Raw genomic sequence first — 15425 nt, forward strand, 5'->3', positions numbered from 1 at the left:
TGTTAATCAATTTCACAGTTCTAATAGACTTCCTAACTACATTCCTCATAGGAGGTTTCAGCACGATGCGATCCCAGATCCCTTTGCGTTCAAGGCACAGTCCGTAAAAAAGGTCCAAATTCCAGAGGTAGTCCCCGAGGCTAACAATAATTCTCTTTCGACTTCGGGCACTAAGGCCGTCGTAAAGTCGGCCACGAAGTAGGCCAAAATTTGAGATTTTATGGCGGTTCGGGGTTGATACTCCATATCGTACCCGCTGATTTCGACGACCCATTTGGCCAATCGGTCCGAGAGCTTGGGTTTGTGCATGATGTTCCTCAGTGGGTAAGAGGTTACGACACATATGGGGTGACATTGAAAGTATGGTTTTAACATTATGGAGGCGCTTAGCAAAGCGAGCGCCAATTTTTCCAGGTGAGCATACCTTGTTTCGGCCTCTCCTAGATTTCTACTAACGTAGTAAATAGGAAATTGTGTACCTTCCTCTTTCCGGACTAAGACTCCACTTATCGCCACCTCGAAAACTACCGAGTAAAGGTAGAATTGTTCATCCGCCTTCGGAGTGTGGAGTAGGGGGACTCGAGAGGTACCGTTTGAGTTCTTCCAAAGCTTGTTGGCATTCCGGGGTCTAGGAAAAGTTCTTCTTCTTCTTCAACAGTGAGAAAAATCGATGGTTTTTGTCCGATGACCTCGATATGAATCGGCTCAGGGCGGCTATATGCCTAGTCAGCCTCTGAACGACATTGACATTGTCCACCACGGTGATGGCTTCTATGGCTTTGATTTTGTCGGGATTGATCTCGATCCCTCGATTGGATACCATGAACCCCAAGAATTTTTCGGATCCGACCCCGAATGCGTACTTTTTCGGGTTCAGCTCATATTGTATCTCTTCAATATGTCGAAGGTTTCCTGCAAATATTTCAAATGGTCCTCTGCTCGCAAGGACTTGACTAATATATCGTCAATATAAACTTCCATTGATTTTCCTATATGTTCTCCGAACATCCGATTTACTTGGCTTTGATATGTGGCACATACGTTATATCAATAGGTTATGAATTTAGTGATAAAGGAAGTTTTTTCTTGATCGCTCGGGTCCATCCAAATTTTGTTATACCCAGAATAGGCATTGAGAAAACTGAGTATCTCGTGCTTGGACGTCGCGTCGATCATTCGATTAATGTTAGGCAAAGGAAAAAAATCCTTAGGGTATGCCTTGTTCAGATCTTTATAACTCACACACATTCTTAGCTTATTTCTCTTCTTAGGTACTACCACTACGTTGGCTAACCAGTCCGGGTACTTAACTTCCCGAATGGATCCTATTTTAAGGAGTATAAATACCTCATCCTTGATGAATGTGTGCTTGATCTCGGACTGAGGTCTCCTTTTCTGCTTAACCGGATGAACTTCGAGTCCAAACTCAGTTTATGAGTGGTTACCTCCAGCGGGATCCTTGTCATGTCAAGATGGGACCAAGCGAAACAATCTACGTTAGCTATAAGAAATTTAATGAGGTTTTTTTTAGCACGGGAGTTAACCCCGTGCCCAGGTATACCTTCTGATTGGGTAATTGTTCGATCAATATGACTTGCTCCAACTCCTCGACCGTCGATTTGGTGGCATTGGAATCATCGGGGGCAATGAACGACCTAGGAACTCTGTAATCATCCTCCTCGTCTACTCCTCTCCCTTTTGGTTCGATCGAGGCTTTTATCGGTGATTGCTATTTAATTTCTTTCGTCCTGGTCAGCTCTATGTTCTTTGATGTCAAGACCACGGGCACTAGGATCACCTCGTCGACTGTGAACATTTCTTTTGCGGCCGGCTGCTCTCCGTAGACCGTCTTGATTCCTCCCCGCGTAGGGAACTTTAGTGCCTGGTGTAATGTTGAGGGTACTGCCTTCATGTTGTGAACCCATGGCCTTCCGAATAAGGCGTTATACCTCATGTCCCCTTCGATCACGTAGAATTTTGTATCTTGAATCGTCCCATCAGTATTCACTAGCAGGGTTATTTCTCCTTTAGTAGTTTTGCATGCCATGTTAAATTCGTTCAACACCCGGACCGCCGACTACTCTACGACCCTCGATCTGATGATGTTGGCTGAGCTGCCTGGATCAATCAACACACGTTTAACTCGAGATTTGTTGATAAGTATGGATATCACCAGTGCATCATTATGAGGTTGTATGATGCTCTCGGCATCCTCGTTGCTGAACAAAATGGTTCCCTCCGAGATGTAATATCGGGTGCATTTTTCCCTCGTGATGGATACTTTAATGCGCTTTATCATTGATCCCTGGGGGACATCGACCCCTCCAATGATCATGTTGATGACATGCTTAGGTTCTTCTTGGTCGGTCTGTTTGAGGAGTCCCTGTTCCTAAAGTGGTTTTTGGCTCGATCACTCAAAAACTCTCGGAGGTGCCCGTTATTGAACAATCAGGCAACTTCTTCTCTCAATTGTCGGCAGTCTTCGGCCTTATGGCCATGGGTGCCATGATACTTACACATCATGTTAGGATCTCTCTGGTTAGGATCGAACTGCAATGGTCAAGGCCACTTGGTTTCTTTGATGCGCCCAATGGCCGATACGATGCTGGCTGCATCAACGTTGAAGTTATACTTTGATAGTCTCGGTGCTTCCCTTACCCCGAACGGCCTCTCAAAACCATTCTTGCTCACCAGACCTCAGCTATTGGCCCCACGGTCTCTTCTCTTCTCGTTCCTCATAGGGTTATCCCCTGGCCCGTTTACCCTCCGATCTGCATTGTATGATTGATACCGATCTCAGACCGACCTTGATTCATAATCGACGACTCTCTTAGGCCTGTCGTCGGTTCTGATGGGATAAACAGACCCAGAAGGGGCTCCGAGTTGGTCATCCTCGACTCTAATTTTTGACTGGTACCTGTTGTGAACGTCAGCCTAAGTTACCGCCGGGTATTCTACCAAATTTTATTTCAGCTGCTATGAAGCCAAGGAGCTTCGGGAGTTAAGACCTTGAGTGAATGCTTGAACGGTCCAATCGTCCGCAACCGGAGGCAAGTCCATCCGTTCCATTTGAAACCTTGACACGAACTCCTTGAGCATCTCGTTGTCTCTTTGCTTAACTTTAAAAAGGTCTGATTTTCTGGTCTCGACCTTGATGGCCCCGATATGAGCCTTTACAAAAGCATCTGCGAGCATAGCGAATGAGTCAATGGAATTTAGGGGCAAGTTGTGATACCATATCATTGCTCCTTTTGATGGAGTTTCCCCGAACTTCTTTAATAAGAATGACTCAATTTCATCGTCTTCCAAATCGTTACCTTTGATGGCGCATGTGTAGGAGGTCACATGCTCATTCGGATCCGTGGTTCCATTATATTATGGAATATCGGGCATACAAAACCTCTTTGGGATTGGCTTCGGTGCCGCGCTTAGAGGAAAAGACTTTTGGACAAATTTTTTGTAGTTTGTGCCTTTCAATATTGGAGGCGCTCTAGGGATTTGATCGATCCGGGAATTATATGTCTCTACCTTTTTGTCATTTGTCTCAATTTTTTTTTCACGTGATTCCACCCGTTTCGTTAATGCTTCAAGCATTTTCATTACTTCGAGACTGACATCGGACTCAATTTCACCCGGCCTTTTGGTGATCTGCTCATTTCTTCAGGAGTTTTCCCGGGACGGTTCACACTCAACTCTTCTGGGGGCGCGGCTTTGATTTTGCAGCTGCGCTATCGCCGCCTGTTGAGCCTGCAACATTTCGAAGATCAATCGTAGACTGACCCTGTCGCTTTCGCCTTCGGGTGCTTCTCGAGCCGTTGGCTGGGCTCCTCCGCGAATGCTGTTCTCGGGGTCGGTGGGCAGGTTGGCGTCGATGGCCATCTGCGAGTTAGCATCGACTGCGTCTACAACTGGGACTCCGTTGGGATCAGCAGGGGCACCTCATTGTTGGGCACCAGATTGTTGTTTTCGCCATGATGGCTAGACTCGGCCTCAACATTTAGGTGAGCATACTAAGAATTTGACATTTTTAAGTTGACCTAAAATTGAGACATTAAAGAACAAGTATAAAATAGAGTATGTTATGGAGCTTTGTATCAAACCACCACTATTATCCTTATCCCCACGGTGGGCGCCAAATTGTTTACCCTTAAAATGAATAACAATTAAATTTGTACGCGTTTTTAATGATATGCGGATTGATTCAACACAAGTAATCAAGAATGCTAGATAAACGAATTAAAGATAAAACAAATAACCAAACTAGTTGCGATGTTGAGTCTGAGCTCGGATTCAAGCTTAACAATAGTTTTGCTCTCGACCGGACCCTCGATTCGAAGCCAAATGCGTATGAAGAACTATGATTAAAATAAGAACCTTTCAATAGCTAGAAAATAGAGAAATAAGTTTATATTGCCTTGATATGCATGTTACAATGTGTCTATTGAATAAGAAGCTTCTCCTTTATATAGTAGGAGAGTTTTACCCCTAGTACAATTCTAAAAAAGGTAAAAATCTTCCTTGTACATCAATCACTGATACGCTACCGACATCGGGCGAGATCCGCGCCGTGATATTCGGTTAGGTGCGGATATCATGGCTCTCTGTTAGTCATGTGCAACCGTTTGTAGTGCTTTCCGAGGACTTGGAACTCGTTCCGGGTTCGGGGGAGGGGGGGGGTATTGTCTTGTCAGGCCCCGTGGCGAACACCCCGTTCTAACCTCGATTCAAAGAGTTTTCATATTCGATCTCTATCTCATACTTCGTATGACTCGCCGAGAACTCGGGGTGTGTGCTGACCCCGAGTTCACCCGTATACAATCTTTCTGCTTTATAAGTTAAATAAATGTTTTCATGAGTAATATTCTGTATAAAATGCTTTACCTTGTAAAATTATTTATTAACTAATTGGTATAAAATAAGTAACTCGTGGTAATGTAAAAGTCAGAGCACGATATACAATTAGGATATTGTTTTTGGTAGTGTTTTTGAGTACTTAAAGTTGACAAGAATGTTTAAATATTTTATTGAAACAAGTGCTGTGATGATATTTTTAATGTACAAATGACTTGTTCTCATATGCAAAATAAGTCATTTTCTCCCTTTGTGAGAGCGTAATATTATCAGTAGACAACAATTAAAAACAAAAAATCGAACCGCTAAATATGATTTCAATTTCAAAAATATTTTTCACCGTGCCAGATATACGCATAAACTCTTTTTAGTAGTTGTTCAGTTTTAGTGTTTCATCTTTTTTTTTCATGGTTTTTTTTCTCGTTAGAGTTCTAAGCTTTGTTTGCAACTTGATATTTTCTTTTAAAGCCTGTTTGGACATAAGAAATTTTTCTCTTTTTAAAAAAAAAAAAATTATTTTTTTCGAAATCAGACGTTTGTTCATAAAATTTTCAATTTTCACTTGAAGATATATTTTGGAAATTTTCGAAAATTTGAAAAACTCCAAAAAAATATTTTTCAAAATTTTCACTCAAATCACTCACAAAACTTCAAAAACAACCCAAAATTATATTCATGTCCAAACACAACTTTAAATTTCAAATGCCATTTTCACCCCCTATTTTGGAATTTTACAATTCTTATGTCCAAACGCCCACTTAATGTGTTGCTTAAATTCAATTATCAACATTTTACTTTTAACTAGTTATTTTTGAGTAACTGATTTGTTTTTATAAATTTTACACCTTTCTCACTTATTAGTCTGTTAATTTTGTATTATTGGCTATTTTAAGCCAAAAAAAAAGTTTTTAAAAATTTTAATAGTGATTTTTATGTGATACAAGTATAATTTTGAAATCACTGGAAAATTTAAACTAAACAGATTATCCATCACATTCAGAAGATGAAGTTATTGTTTCTCAAACTCGAAAACTTAAGGGGAATAATTGAAAAGTATTCTTTCATTAGTAGTCCAAATTGATTTACGAATCGTGGCATTACACATTTCGTAACACTTTTAATTTTTCAGTTTTCTTTTTATCACTGTCTATATGTTACTTATGTGGAAATTTTAAAATCTGTAAATACGTAATTGTTTCACATCGATCTTAACTTTAAACACTCCTTTATTCGTAGTACCTTTTTTGGAAATTTTTGCAGTGAGCTAGTGCTAATTTAAAGATATTTTAGAAAATTTTGTCCAATCTGTTTTAGTGTAAACAAAAAAAAATCAATTTTTGAAATACCAATGCGTACGTATCTCGTTGTGTACGTCAGAGAAAACTTCTAAATTACATATTTTATTTAAGGTTGAAGTGTAATTCGCTTTTGATAATGAACATCATGTGTAAGCCATGAAACACATCTAATCCGTAGTTAGGAACAGTGTTATCAGAGCAAAGATCTTTTTCACTACGTATCTTCTATATTATATTAAAAGGAGGGTAGTGAAGCATGAGGTTAAGCCAAGTGGCATATTGAGAAAAAGCCACTTGACACTTTTAAAACAAAATTTAAATAAATTTTATGACAAAATCTAATATAAATTAGCAAGATTATCACAAAATCTAATCTAAATTGTTCAAGAAATGTTTCTATAATAAAAGTTCTATTTAAGGAATATTCTCCCTTTAATTTTGGTCCAAGTGATAAACGAAAGAAGTGAATTTGTACTGATTTTCGTTCATGATACATTTCCAACTCAAGATTTAGCTTATGTGATATTATCCCTTTAATTTAGGTGCTTATTTAATAACAAAATTTTTGATTTGTGGTTATCTTATTTAATAATATATATATAGTCATTATTTATCTATATTTATATTCTAAAATTTTGTTTTAATAGAGAATGGTAATTTACAATGTGGTTAAGCCGAGTAACATATTAAGAGTAAGACACATAGCAAAATTAGGACAAAGCTAATAAAAATTGCAATAAATTTTTTTGAATTAATAAATTATATTTATATATCTATATCAATATTTTTTATATACATAAAATAAGAGGATAGTTGGTAATGTGGTGAAATCAAGTGGCAAAAATAATAAGAAGTCATTTGACAATTTTAGGATAAAATTAACAATTAATACTTAAAAAAAACTTTATTTACGAAAGTAATTAATATCAACTCTATCCTAAATTTAACGTAAATCTTCTATCTCCCTCTTTTTTTTTTTGGTTTGTTTTGTTTTTCATTTTCAGCTTTCATGTCTTATGATAGGTTATTATATACCAGACTTAAGAAAGTTAAAATAAATAATCGTAATACCGAATTTTACATTGGTAGATTACTAAGAAATGTCGTATTGTGTATAAGGCCACGTAACTGAAATCTAATAGATATAACAAAAAAAATTGAAGAATAAAAATAAATTAGAGATAAATAAAATAAATATGTAATACTTAAAAAAATTATTAACTAACTGAAATAATTTAAGAATTTAGAGCAATAGTTCAAAAATAAAATAAATATTTATGCAAGATAAAAAAATTACATATATATTTATATTATATTTTGATAATGATATTAAATGAAGTGACAAGTTAATGAAAAACCAAATGAAAATGTGATAATACTATATATTAGACTTTAAGTATATATTTTGAATTAGTTTAAATAAATAAATTAAATAGCTAGATAAAATAATATTATTGATACATTTAAATGATAAAAGAGTTCCGAGTAAGAGGATAAAATGTAAAAATATATTAAATTTCAAGAATAAAAAAATTATAACTATCGATGATTATTATAAGAAAGATTATCAAGACATTAAGTCAGTTGGTAAACTAATAAAAAATTACATGACATTAGACAATATTAAGTAATGAGTAATACAATAACTATAAGCAAAGAACAAAAAAAGAAAAAATGTAGAAGGATAAGACATATTTGAACTTGAGATGTAAAATAAAATTTTAGTAAGAATTTTATTAAAATAATATGATTTAATATGCTCAAACAAGATAGATCACAATGTGACATGTTTAGTATTCTTTAATATTGATCACGAAATGAAATGCAAGTAATAAAATTAAGAGATTATGTTGTTACCAGACTTAAGAAAGTTAAAACAAATAATCGTAATACCGAACTTTACATTAGTAGATTACTAAGAAATGTCATATTGTGGAAAATGCCACGTAACTGAAGTCTAAAAGAAAAAAAAATGAAGAATAAAAATAAATTAGAGATAAATAAAATAAATATGCAATACTTAAAAAAATTATTGACTAATTGAAATAATTTAAGAATTTAGAGCAATAGTTTAAAAATAAAATAAATATTTATGCAAGATCAAAATTTTACTTATCTATTTATAATATATTTTGATAATGATATTAAATGAAGTGACAAGTTAATGAAAAGCACATGAAAATGTGATAATACTATATATTAGACTTTAAATATATACTTTGAATTATACTTATACTTTGAATTAGTTTAAATAAATAAATTAAATAACTAGATAAAATAATATTATTGATACATTTAAATGATAAAAGAGTCTCGAGTAAGAGGATAAAGTGTAAAAATATATTAAATTTTAGGAATAAAAAAATTATAATTATCGATGATTATTATAGAAAAAATTATTGAGACATTAAGTTAGTTGATAAACTAATAAAAAATCACATGACGGTAGACAATATTAAGTAATGAGTAATATAATAACTATAAGCAAAAAACAAAAAGAGAAAAAAATGTAGAAGGATAAGACATATTTGAACTTGAGATGCAAAACAAAGCTTTAGTAAGAATTTTATTAAAATAATATGATTTAATATGCTCAAACAAGATAGATCACAACGTGACATTTTTAGTATTCTTTAATATTGATCAAAGAATGAGATGCAAGTAACAAAATCAAGAGATTATGTTGTTACAAATTTAAAAAGAAAAAAAAAAAGCTTATCCACTACGAGATTTGAAAAATGATTTCATGTATTCTTCTTTTTTAATATTTAATGATTATCTATAATTTTTATGTGAAAATTAAATAGTAAGGTTATTTGCACATAACCTAAATAATATAAATCATAATTTGATATACTTTGTGTCCGTGCATTTAGCGAGTACTAATACTAGTTTATTTTAGTTGATAATATAGTCTAGCGAGAGAAAAATAATAATAACAATAACTCAGTATAATCCCACTAGTGAAACCTCTACTCTAGGGTAGAGAGGGTAGAGAGACTGTTTCCGATAGACTATCTGATTCCTCATTCCAAGAACTTCTCACGTTACATTTGGGTGACTCGAACTCACAATATCACTCACAGTCACAATATCTTGATCGGTGCTTACCAGTAAACAAAGTCCAAAACAAAATGAGCTGTGGCAAAACGGACCATCCAAAGAACTAAAATACTCCCTCTCTACTGTACTACAGAATTCTCCTATTTCTCTATCTCTTTCTCTGTCGTCATTTATTCTGTTTTTGTTTCTGCAGACTCAGTAAAATCAACGAAAAAAAAAAAGGAAAGTCTTACCCTGTTTTTGCTCACAATCTTTGAGTTTGGGTTTTGTGTTCTTTGATTAATGGACACCCTTTAGACTCATCAGGTATGAATTACCGATTTCCAATTTATTCTTCTTTTTTTTTCCTTTTGGCTCATATTGTGGACCAAAAACTGTAATATTAAAACACCAGCTTGATAAAATTGGAAATGAAAGGACTGATCTTTTTTTTGGTTTGCTTTTTCGACAGAACCCAAATTAGGAAAAAAGAGTTAAAGAAAAGGAGAAAAAGGAACAGTCTTTGGGCACTGTGACACACACACATAGTTGCTGAAAGAAGGAATAATCATGGCCGTGGATGAGAATGGCTCGCTGAATCGGACGGACGCCAATGATTCTGCTGCCGTCGCTCATCAGAACGGCGTGCCACGGTCAACGTTACCCAATGATCAGAATCTTCAGATGAAAACCACAGTGCAGCATAAGCCTCAAATGGCTATCAGCGGGAATGGAGTGCTGAGTCAGCATAATTTTCATCATCAGAAAATGAACGGTGATGAGGAAGGGTTTAACAGCAGGGAGATGAGGGATTTGGAGGAAATGCTCTCAAAGTTGAACCCCATGGCTGAAGAGTTTGTGCCCCCCTCACTCTCTACCAACCACGGTGGAGTAGTGCAATTCCTTTCCGGTGGAGAACAATTTGGGTTTGATGCTTTCAATTTTTTTATGCAAGCTGGACTCGCTGGCGATGGAAATTTCAGCAGAAGGGTAACTAAATTTATCATGTTTTTATATAATAGCTACTGGAAAAAATTGTGCATATGCAAATGTTAGGTTGTCCAGTTTATGTATGTTAAATATAACATGATAACTTCTAGTACTAGGAAATTTCATACAGTTGGTATCATGCAAGAACATAAAAATGAGGATGGTCTAAAAGGAGGATTTTTGTGTCTCTCTCTGGCCCTATTATTTTGAAAAAAGAGAAGTCTATTGTAGTTAGCTTTTGTAACCTTGTTTGTTATGGAACACTGTCTTGGAGTGATGGCTAACTATTCGGGTTGAAATGGATTGGCAGAAGAGAAATGGCTATGGACTTGGTAGGAGAAAGATGAATGTCCGGACAAGCATGGCCCAACGCGAAGAGGTTATAAGGAGGACTGTTTATGTGTCTGACATTGATCATCAGGTGCTTAAAAAATGGTTACTTGTTCATTATATTTTATTTGGTTATTTCAATTTTCACCTTCATCTTTTTTCCATCGAGACTAATTTTTCTTATTCTGTGCAGGTGACTGAAGAGCAACTTGCTACACTCTTTCTTACTTGTGGGCAGGTGAATATGTTTCTCGTTTGGTCATGCTTCCTCATTCAGTCATATTTTATTGCATTTTTTTTTATGTTAATAAAATCTTTTGTTGCTGTAATGTGACTAACCTTAATGTGCTGAAGGTGGTCGACTGTCGCATATGTGGAGACCCCAATTCTGTACTCCGTTTCGCGTTTATTGAATTCACTGATGAAGGTATCTTGAACCATAATCTTTGGTTTGACATTTGTTTGGTTAAAGTTCTTGTTGTCTAACAGTGGTATTGTCCCATGTATGGTCTGCAGAAGGTGCAAGGAATGCTTTGAGTCTTGCAGGAACTATGCTAGGGTTTTACCCTGTGAGAGTGCTTCCCTCTAAAACTGCAATTGCGCCTGTTAATCCAGTATTTCTTCCAAGGGTGAGAAAATGTGTATACTTCTGGTACTTCCCTTTTGTAAAATTGCTTTTGAGGTGACGAATGGATACCCCCGTGTTGCTAATACTGAAACTTTTACCTTTGGCTATGGTATGCAGTCCGAAGATGAAAGGGAGATGTGTGCAAGAACTATATACTGTACAAACATTGATAAAAAGGTAATTTGGGTTTGTAATCCCTGCTTTATATTCTGGTCTTTGTTTCCGTTACTGATTTATTGTCTCTTTTCGTCTTCTTGAGCCGAGGGTCTATCGGAAACAACTTCTCTACCCCGGGGTAGGGGTGAGGTCTGCGTACACACTACCCTCCCCAGACCCCACTTGTGGGATTTTAGTGGGTTGTTGTTGTTGTTGTAATCCCTGCTTTATATTGTTGGAGTCTTGGAGAGCATCTATGAAGACAAATGCTTTATGACCTGTTCATTTGTATGAAGCAGGTTACTCAAGGAGATGTCAAGCTCTTCTTTGAATCCTTTTGTGGAGAGGTTTGTACTTTGTAGCTTCTCAGGTGACTTGTCTGAAAGTGCATGTCCTAGTTAAGGTCCTAACTCTGTACCTTTTTCTTCTCTAATGCAGGTTAAGCGCTTGAGGTTGCTTGGTGACTATCATCATTCCACTCGTATAGCTTTTGTCGAGTTTGTTATGGTAACTTCCATGAGCCTTTCTTGGTAACTTCCACTCGTATATCATAGTGTTCTGGACTCGTGCTTCTTTCTACTCTTAAGAACTAATAGAACCTCCAATCAGATGCTTTCAATGTGATGATGGAGATTTGGCAGTGCTTCCATTTACTGTTTCATGTTAGCTCAGAATGCATGTTTGTCTTTCACTATCCATGCATGTAGTTTTGCATTAGCTTGATGTTATTTGACTCTTTTACAATCTAAGTGTAAAAAATTTCAGTTTTTGGCCTTTTTGGGTAAAGTTCATCTGGGCAAAGTAAGTTCTTGGTAGTCGTGTAGCCACTCCTGTGAATTTGAGATAATGCTGACATAATTTGAATTTCGATTCAAAGTTTTTCTTCCCTTGCTTACTGGAATGCGAGTCGAAGTTTGTGTTGATATCTATCTCTGTCACCAGAAATTTATCCTAATCTACATAACATGAGCCATGTGAGCATTACTTTCTCTCTGGTAATAATCTTTATTGCAGTTGAAACTCTTTGGTGTGAAAAGGTCCATATCATCTGCAGGTCAGTTCTAGCTGTGGATGCTAATGTCCTTGTACTTCTTTTCAGTATAGCAGATGTGCTTGATTTTTATTGGTTGCTTATTTGTTAAGAGTAGTAGAGTGGATGACGAATATAGAGATATGGTACCCACTTGCTGTTCAATATAAATGGTTGAGGTATTTAGTTGTGTAGATAGAGTTACAGCTGGAGGGAGAGGGGTCCTCTGGTCAGCTGCTTAAAAAACGATCCCAATATAAAATTCCGCATAACTAATACATATAGACTATAAAATAAATAAAACTCTTATAACTAATAAAATTTTTGGTTTCTAGTGTGAAATCATAATTGATTCAATGTTTGATATAGGTACCCGGTCCATTTCAATTTATGTGTCTTATTTTCCTTTTTAGTCTATTTAAAAAAGAATGCCTTTAGTAACTCTTTAACTCCAACATTTCACATGGCATATTTAAGACCACTAGATTCAAGGACATTTTGGTACGTTACACACATCTTTACTTTAAGACCACAAGATTCAAAAGTCTTCCTTACTTTGCTTAATTAGTCAAACTAAGACACATAATTTAAGACGGAAGAAGTATTAAGTACTGCATTACTAATATTGGCATAACTTCCGCCGGTAATCTATGTATTATTTTATCTGGGATGGAATGTGGAATAGAAATATGTTTATTAGCAATATCTCTGTAAGAGTATCTACAAAATGCCTTTGAAGTTGACAACCCCTATGTATTATCATTTACCATATAATAATTTTTACATTATTATGATATTATTATTGGCCGGATAGTAGTTTTTAAAATGATATTGGCGGGATAGCAATCTTTACATAATTGATAATTATCCACTGCATAACATTATTTCATTATAATTCTTGCATAACTAATCTGTGATCAAAGGACCCCTTAATTCCTTAACTGGGATGAGTATGGGGTCTTCTTGCCTTTCTATCTTTTAGTTATCCGGGAAACAAATGGACAGTCTCAGAATCACTACATTTCGAAAAACTGGATGTTTGTTTTAAAAAGTTAAGTTGATTACTTCATGGAAGAAACCCGAAGACATTATAAGAAAAAATAATCACTTATAAAATGGTTCCTTGACAGCAGGAAATAAGAAGTTGCCTATGTTGTCATTTTGATCAGTTCAACAGGCATGTGGTATATTTGGCAGCTAATGAGTACATGCCAGTAGATTATTAGTAATTCACTGTAATGTGGGGTAAATAGAATTGCGATCTCGGTGTTTTTGAGGCTGCCCAGCTCGGATTTTCTTCATCTCTCAGTGACCAACTTTTGAGCTGTTACTTTGCGTGCGGACTTGGGGGTCTTGAATATATTATATGTTTATGGCTGTTGCTTTGATGGGAACCTTTACAACTTTTACTATGTGTAGTCTGTACGTCTTGTCACTTAAATGAAGCTGGAAGGAAGTTCTTTATACTTAGTACTCCTTCGTGAGATACTATTATATAAAGTAGATCTGCTTTACCATCCAAGTAATCTTCACATTGGACAAAAGTACTACTACTTTAGTGCCTATTATGTCGTTAAGTGTGGTTTTCACGACAAAGATTCTTCAATATGCTTGCATCAGGATATGATATATCTGAGAATTTCTCCGTTCCTCAGTTACTTTCAACTAGCATGCTATATCTTCATCCACCGGCATTCATTGAGAATGGATATAGGGAATTATAAAAGAGATTTTATTAGTCTTTGGTGGAGGTTCTAGATTTGAACTTCCTCATGGTACTCTCTCAGGATTGTGGATGCAATCTGCAACACATGTGGAATTTATGTTTAAAGGTGCCAGCTTTGTAAGTCATGTGGATGCAATCTGCAACACATCTGGGATTTGTAGAGTACACACTAGCTGTTTTTGGATAGGAGAATGCCACACTTCTGTTTACCTCCTCCTTGTGATTAGTTGTAGGTCCAAACTTTTACGGGAACACTTCTAGCTGTGGCAATGACGAGCTTTGTTGCTGTTAGACTTTACCTTATATTGTCTTCTTCGACCAGATGTATTTCTAGACTCTGTTGCTTACTTTCATGGAACATGCATGGTGTGGATTTTTCTCGCTTGGCGTTTTACTCGAGATTAGTTTGCTTGGTCTTGCATTTTATGATCTCAATAATTGGTCCCAAAAGTCCTTATACTCCCCATAATGTTATATATATTTGAGGAAATTCAAAGTAGAAAATTTTGAATTCCTCCGTTCTACTGCTTATTATTTTTGTTTCGCTCTCCCTTGAAGGAAATTCAGCATGGGGGCATTGCACGATTATGTTGTTTGTGTAGTTTAATTATGATTTTTCTGATTATTACAGGCTGAGAGTGCCATTGCTGCTCTGAACTGCAGTGGTGCAATCCTAGGATCACTCCCTATAAGGTTGCTCTCTGATTCCAGTGCAAATCATGCTGATGCTTCTTCTCTATTTTACTGACATATTCATTAATCTTAAACGTTTTTTGCATACTGTAGAGTAAGCCCATCAAAGACTCCTGTTCGACCACATGCTCCTCGCCCGGCAGTGTAGTGACAAATCACTTTGCATCCCTCAGCTGATCTTACATCTAAATACATACGTAGATACAGATACCACCGAGTTCCTTGTGGCATTTGTCTTTTAGTTTATCCGCATTACTCAGCAGGGCATCTCTCATCCACAGGATACTGTTTTTGAGCTTGTACCGTTGGTATGAGTGCTTATGTTGATGTAAATTAAGTCTGGTATATTTATGTTTCTCTAGGCACTTCCTCGAGTACTGATGTGACTGATGTTCTAACAGTATCAACGAGTTCTGTGATATTCCTCTACCCCCCAATCTATCTGTGTTTTTCTCTTATATATATCTGAGGTTGTTCACTGGGGCTGTGTATTTTAGTTATACCAGCAGTAAGTGATGGAGCGGAATGACAATGGACCTCTTCCTTTTCTTTGAGTTTGTTTTTCATGCATTTCTTTAATAAATGTGACCAGTGACTGGTTGTATAATTTAACCTCTGCTATGTATAGGGAGATTGAACTAAACTGATTGCTAACGGCTGCTGTGTTAATGTGATCTTGAA

General features: G+C 36.0%; 1 protein-coding gene across 1 annotated transcript; it reads left to right on the plus strand.

Annotated features, from left to right (window-relative positions):
* Positions 1–9275: 9275 nt before the first annotated feature.
* On the plus strand, positions 9276–15173 carry LOC107781575 (polyadenylate-binding protein-interacting protein 12). Its single transcript, XM_016602302.2, has 11 exons — positions 9276–9518; positions 9664–10181; positions 10492–10602; positions 10705–10749; positions 10866–10938; positions 11028–11140; positions 11257–11316; positions 11595–11642; positions 11734–11802; positions 14683–14744; positions 14838–15173. The coding sequence occupies exons 2-11, from the start codon at positions 9762–9764 to the stop codon at positions 14890–14892; spliced, it is 1056 nt and encodes a 351-aa protein (XP_016457788.1). The 5' UTR covers positions 9276–9518; positions 9664–9761; the 3' UTR covers positions 14893–15173.
* Positions 15174–15425: the final 252 nt, after the last annotated feature.

This window comes from Nicotiana tabacum, chromosome 4 (assembly GCF_000715075.1).
Source record: "Nicotiana tabacum cultivar K326 chromosome 4, ASM71507v2, whole genome shotgun sequence".
Classification (NCBI taxonomy): domain Eukaryota; kingdom Viridiplantae; phylum Streptophyta; class Magnoliopsida; order Solanales; family Solanaceae; genus Nicotiana; species Nicotiana tabacum.

Excerpts from the sequence above, each read along its gene's own strand:
- LOC107781575 (XM_016602302.2), top strand. The coding sequence starts at position 9,762 with ATGGCCGTGGATGAGAATGGCTCGCTGAATCGGACGGACGCCAATGAT. Across the intron at positions 10,603-10,704 it reads TGTCTGACATTGATCATCAG|GTGACTGAAGAGCAACTTGC; the intron begins GTGCTTAAAAAA and ends TATTCTGTGCAG. Across the intron at positions 11,803-14,682 it reads CTTTTGTCGAGTTTGTTATG|GCTGAGAGTGCCATTGCTGC; the intron begins GTAACTTCCATG and ends TGATTATTACAG.